The sequence below is a fragment of the Dromiciops gliroides genome, chromosome 2, assembly GCF_019393635.1.
Source record: "Dromiciops gliroides isolate mDroGli1 chromosome 2, mDroGli1.pri, whole genome shotgun sequence".
In the NCBI taxonomy this organism is placed as follows: Eukaryota; Metazoa; Chordata; class Mammalia; order Microbiotheria; family Microbiotheriidae; genus Dromiciops; species Dromiciops gliroides.
In genome coordinates this window covers 154,036,420-154,042,419 of record NC_057862.1, presented here as the reverse complement: position 1 = coordinate 154,042,419, position 6,000 = coordinate 154,036,420, and the positions used below count along the sequence as shown (strand labels likewise).

At 41.3% G+C, this 6,000-nt stretch overlaps 1 protein-coding gene across 2 annotated transcripts in view; it reads right to left on the bottom strand.

Annotated features, from left to right (window-relative positions):
* Nucleotides 1–1,455: 1,455 nt before the first annotated feature.
* Nucleotides 1,456–6,000, bottom strand: part of GLCE (glucuronic acid epimerase) — a 146,710-nt gene continuing 142,165 nt past the window's right edge. For both annotated transcript variants that reach the window (XM_043984621.1, XM_043984620.1), the window contains exon 5: nucleotides 1,456–5,294. In XM_043984621.1, coding sequence (XP_043840556.1) covers nucleotides 4,270–5,294 — 1,025 coding nt within the window. In that variant the 3' untranslated portion in view covers nucleotides 1,456–4,269. The remainder of the gene's footprint in view (nucleotides 5,295–6,000) is intronic.

The following is a 6,000-nucleotide window of genomic DNA, read 5'->3' as shown; positions in this document are numbered from 1 at the left end:
CAAATAACATACACATATATTATAGAATTTATATATATATGTATGTATGAAAGGCTACATCATATCTAAATATATATCTTAGAAAATTTTAGAAGGGAAGCAAATTATTTTGTTCAACCAAGGTGAAATTGACTTGCCAAAAGACATGGATAGACTCCATGATGTCTGGGGGAGCTTGAGATCTTGCCATGATGATGGGGGCAAGGAAAGCTGCAGCAACCACGGATGAGATCTCTGAGGGTAATGAGTAGTGGGGGCATGGGAGTTTGTATGTGGACCTCTGGCTTTATGAGTTACATTCCACCCTGCCGAGTTTTGGGAAAGAACACTGTGTTTAGTCAGATACAGGATTACACTTTTGTACATATCCATGAATCAGATCCCAATGGTCCGAGGAGTCTTTTTTTTTGTTTTTGTGTTTTGCAGGGCAGTGAGGGTTAAGTGACTTGCCCAGGGTCACACAGCTAGTAAGTGTCAAGTGTCTGAGGCTGGAATTTAAACTCAGGTCCTCCTGAATCCAGAGCTGATGCTTTATCCACTGTGCCACCTAACTGCTCCCTCCACCCCTGTTTTTAAAAAGAAGATGGCCAGTACTTGGTGTTGTGGAAGATGGGCAAGTACAAACAGGTGTGAGAAAGGATTCACTGAGTTAATAGGGTTATCCAAACAGGAAAGAAAAGGGTATCCTTGTTCCTGCTGTGATGCTGTTTCTGAAGATTTTATCCTTGGCCTTAAACATCCTCCCCTTCTATTCTGCATATCCAAATTCTGCCCTCTCCCTCAAGGACCAGAATCAGATACCATTGTGAAGTCTCCAACCCACCATGATTTACTTCTCCCTTCTCTGAATTCTGGTACTTATTTAGGTCACATGTGATGTCATGACATGTGTCAAACTACTAAGAGAGCACTTTGCAAACCTCTCAGCACCCAAGTTTAGTCAGGCATTATTTAGCCCTGTTCCAAAATGGTTTCTGACTGGGGGGTTGGGCCAACTAACTATCAGGATGGACACACCTAAGTAGGGAAAGATTAAATTCTATAACAAGAAAATCTGTTAGGCGTGGCTACTACCTGAGCTAGGAGACAGAGATAACTCCAGAGGTCAGGACTATCCCCCTGACTCTCAGAAAGCTTTCCCCACCCCAAGGGGAACTTTCCATAGTCAGGTGGTCACCCTCCCCGCCCATGCACCTATTTCCCCATGAGTTTCCCATGTTAGTTTTGTGCAAGTTTGAGGGCTGGCCCTCACAATTCTTGGATCCTCCCTAGGCCCTCAGCAGGTAGTTTAAGGCTAGAAGAGCACATTAAGTAGCATGGGTCTGACAGGAAGTTCTATTTTCAGAATGGCTGTGGAAGTAATGGGCTGGAGCGGTCACTCACTTGACCCTGGCCTGTTTCCTCCACACTTTCCTGGAATATGAGGGGCCAAATGGAAGCACTCAGGCATAGCGCTCAAGATAAAAACTTTATTTTACAATTTTATAAAGCAGCTTTACATTAAGCACAAACAATCCATTTACTTTGTATAGAAACATAATACCTTTCCGTCTGCAAAAAAATCAAGTTTCGCTGTATATAAAACTAACATGTGCACATTGTGCTTGAACTGCAAAGTCTGTACAGCTTTACAAAGGACTACCCTTCACAAGGGCATCCAGTAAACACTTTATTGCATATTTAACACATGGTGTATAACCCACATGTACAACAAAGAAGAAACAAGAGAAAAGAGACGAGAAGTGGATGAAAATAGCAGCTCCCAGTGCACAGCTTTCATACACTGGTCAAGAAAAGAAGACTGCCACGCTTGCGGAGTTGTGCTTGTGTGTCACTGTTGCATATACTCACATGCATCATGTTTCTTAGATGAAACCTATGTACAATACTCCCGATCCAAAGGTCAAGTGGAACCCGAGTCCCTTCACTCTTGGATGATTTGATTTTCCATGTGAAATGCCAAAAGAGGTTTAGGTTCAAATCAGAGTCAACTAAAGGCAAGACCAATGCAATTCTACACACTAGTCCCATTCCCTCTCCTCTTCCTGATACCCAGCCTCACCCCTGGCCAAGCTCAGAACAAGAGTGCACAGGTCAAAGGGTTTAAATATAAGCAGCTCTCACTGAGGGTATCTATGGAGACAATTACAAATGCAAAGAACGGATGGTTTAGGGGGAAAATAATGATGCTGTCTCCATATGTTTTTCCCAACAATGGTGCCACGGGTTCAGGGAACTCTCTTAGGACCAAGGAAATCACGCTGCAGCTGCTGCAGTAAAGAATATAAGGTCAGACCAACAGCACAGACACACCAATGCCATTCATTTCTAACATTTCTGGGTGAAAATCACTGCATTCCTATCCTGCGAGGAAGACAGCCGAATTGCTAAGGCACTGACTGATATTTGTCTCCAAAACAGTACCATAACACTCTTGTGAATCCTCCTAATCTGAGCTCCTTGAGGGGTGTGCAAACACATCCGGGAAAAGGCCGGACCATTCATATTTCTAGAATAGCCTAGTTATCACAAAGAATCAAATGGGGTGATTACACATAGACTTTCCGGACTCTAGCACTGAGGAAGAAAAAAAAAAAGCTTTCTGAGTCGAGAATTTTCAGACTGCAAAATTAAAAAACTAATGGTTAACCACATTGGTTGCTTCAAGCCTGCATCTTCTATGATCAGATTTATTTTATCTCAGTGCTGACAGGTATCTTTTCCTTGGCTCATGAAGCCTCTCTTCAAAATTTCATTTCCCTTTCTTGATCCACAAGTAAAATCAATTTTGCAGATTGATAGGGCATATATTTGGTTTCTGGTAACCATTTGGTATGAGTAGCTAAGCCATGTTGTACTCGACAGGCTTATTTCTTGGGAATTGTGGGGCCTTATGTTTATAAGTCACAGTATTGCTATAAGGCATTAATCTAATTGCCTGTAACCAACCAGTTACTAATGGAATTAAGACAAAGGCCAGTGGCAAATTATAGTCACCCCACCCCCACTAGCCCAATGACCTGATCAATGACTCTGAAGGCCTTTAGCCATCCAGATAATACCCATGTGGATGTGAAGGGCTATGAAACCTGCCTACATGTAGAAGCAGCTTCTCTTTTGTCCAACTGCTGAAATAATTTTCTCTAATGCCAGAAAAAATATTTAATGTGCATTACAACAATAGCTTATAGTATGAAAAAAGCATGTGTCTTGAATTTAATGCTTATACTACATTGTTCCCCCTTTAGAGCACATATGGGGGTGGGGAATGATTCTAACAATAGACACTGATTCAAAAAGCCCTTAAGGTGAATTACTCAAGAAAAGAAGCTACTCAGTCCTATTACAAGTTTAAGTCAAGTTTTTCTGCAGGCTATGAAAATTAGATCCTTAACAAATCTAGGCTGATGACAAAGTTTCACAAAGAATTGTGGTATCAAAATGAACAGAATTCTTAAATATAACCTGAAATACAATACAAAATTCCCAACAGTGACAAAAAGAACCCAATGCTATGGCAGGGGGGGACTGATTGATGATCAAACTTTCAACTAACTGATTGGAGATCAAGTTTCATCAAAAATGAATGGTAGTTTTGCAATTGTGCAGTCAACGATTTTCACTCTTATTTGTGCTTACAGAATGTAACTCTGAAGCCAGAAAACTGGCTGTATGTTTTTAATTTATACATTTCAAGAAAACCAAGAGCTCAAAATATTTCTCCATATATACCAAATTTAACAAATGCCCCCCCAAATTATTCTGTAGAAAAGAAACATCTTTTAAAAAAGATGTACACAGTCCACTATCCAGTCAACAAGTAGACATTTACCTCATTACAGCACATGATTTTTCTGTACTCTGCTCCCAACACACACATAAATAATTTCATTTTAAAAGAGGCCACATACTAGATTTTCACGCAAGGGCTAGACAGAAGGACTATATGGCTATTTAACCATTTTCATAGAAGAAGAAAATGATGTTCCCCAAACAGTGTGAATTTTTTTAAGGCATGTCTAATCAAATTGGATTATGGGTAAGCAAGGTAAAGGGAGTATAGCCTTTATTCAGCCCTCATGCTAGAAATGTCACTTAGGCTTCTTAACATCCACATCATGGAATGCAATTATTTCTGATTAGCTTTAAGGATCACTTCTTTAAAGTTGTCTGTGAAAACTTAGTATGCGACCTTTTAAAACGCGCGTTTTTTTTCTGGATCGTCCCTATGGACAGCAGATGGCGGAAATGCGATTTTGGTCTCAAGCTCTAGTTGTGCTTTGCTCTGCTGCCTTTAAGGTAACTTTTCCACCTCTTGACGAACTCTCTGAAGACAGGGGACTCATCGATGGTGCTCAGCAGCTGGAGCTGGTTGATATGCGTGGTGTGATAGTCCCAGCGGGCCAGGTTGGGAGCGATGCCCAGCATGAAGTGCCGCAGGTCATAGATTGTGCCTGAGCCGGTATCATACAAGGGGAGCATGGCTTTCAGGGACTCCATGCCACGCTCATACAACAGCTTTGCTTCTCTCCCTAGCTTCTCCCCTGCAGTTTCTTTTAAGTCATAGAGTCCAATTAAAGAATACATGAAGCCATTTAAAACAAATGAGCTAGGGGTGGTTGGATACTCTTCATACCAATCGTACTTGTTCATGAAGACAGCTTTCACTCCGTGCTGCTCTGACAAGAACTTGTAAGGTGCCGTTGCCCGTAAAGCCGAGTCAAGGAACACGTGGTCCTTTGTTAAGAGATAGGCTCTTACTAAGGTGGAAATTGCTTGTCCTTGGGCCATGGCAGAATACCAGCCGGGCTCTAAAGATCTGAACCCTTCCCCTAACTTTCGCGTCACCATGATGGGCCAGCCACCTTTCTCATCCTGGTTTTTGACCAGCCAGTGGCTCGCGGCAAAGAAAGCAGCCATGTGGGCTGTGGTAGAGATGGTGATGTTGTCGAGGAAGCCTTTCCCTTTTGCAATTAACCTAACGACTTTCTTAGGCATTATTTTGGTCTGCTTGACAGCTTTTGTGTTGGAGAGACCCACTCCTTTCCTGAGATCAGTGACCAGGTCTCTAGTGACAGTGCTCCAACTAGTTCTGGGCCCAATGCCATAGTAAATGTCTCTTTCTTTAAAAGCAATCAGCTGAGTATTTGAAACATAATGCACTGTGAAGAGCTGGTTTTTCTCTGTGGTTTCCAAAACCACAGATACACTCCCATTTGTCAGTAACTTGAGGTCAAAAGAAATAATGAAGTCTTTTGTGTTTCCAAGCTGTAGAGAGACGCCCTCACTGGTTTCTGGAGGGAGGACACACAAACACAGGTACCAACAGAAGGCTGATTAGAAAAAAAAAACCACTCAATTTCAACAACATTTTAATGAAATTCTTCCTGAAAACTACACTGGAAAAACACCACCAGATAAAAGGTAAATCTGCCTGCTTCAAGGGTATTCAGTATAACAAACTGACACCTAAATTAAAATTAACATTTCAATTTGGCCATTAAATTGAAATTAACATTTCAATTTAGGTGTCAGTTCATTGTTTCTTACAGCTAAATTGAGCATAAATAAATGATGAAATTAGTGAATCCAGAGTGGCTTTTTAAAATATTAAAACAAAAACCTCTTATCTCCCCCCCCACCCCCAAGTCTCCTCTCCCTGCAGCTAAATGGGACTAGTCCTATTTTGCTGCAGAGGATTCAGAATAAGTTTCTCAGGTGTTAGGCTAAACTTTTTCTATAACCTAATGCTGCCTGATCTATGGTTTGTGTGTGTCTGGCAGTAGCAACAACAGAATAGCTAATAGATATGTCCCGTCTTCTGTTTTGCCTAGAATACACCTCAAGAGAACCATGATTTCACCGATCGGGATACTTTATCCGTAGGTACAGATTGTAACCCTTTCATCCCTAGTGGTTTTGTCAAGGGATATGGCCAGAAACTTTAATTACCTCCTGGCTAATTTTCTTTTTTTTTTCTTTTGTTTTGTTTTGTTTTGC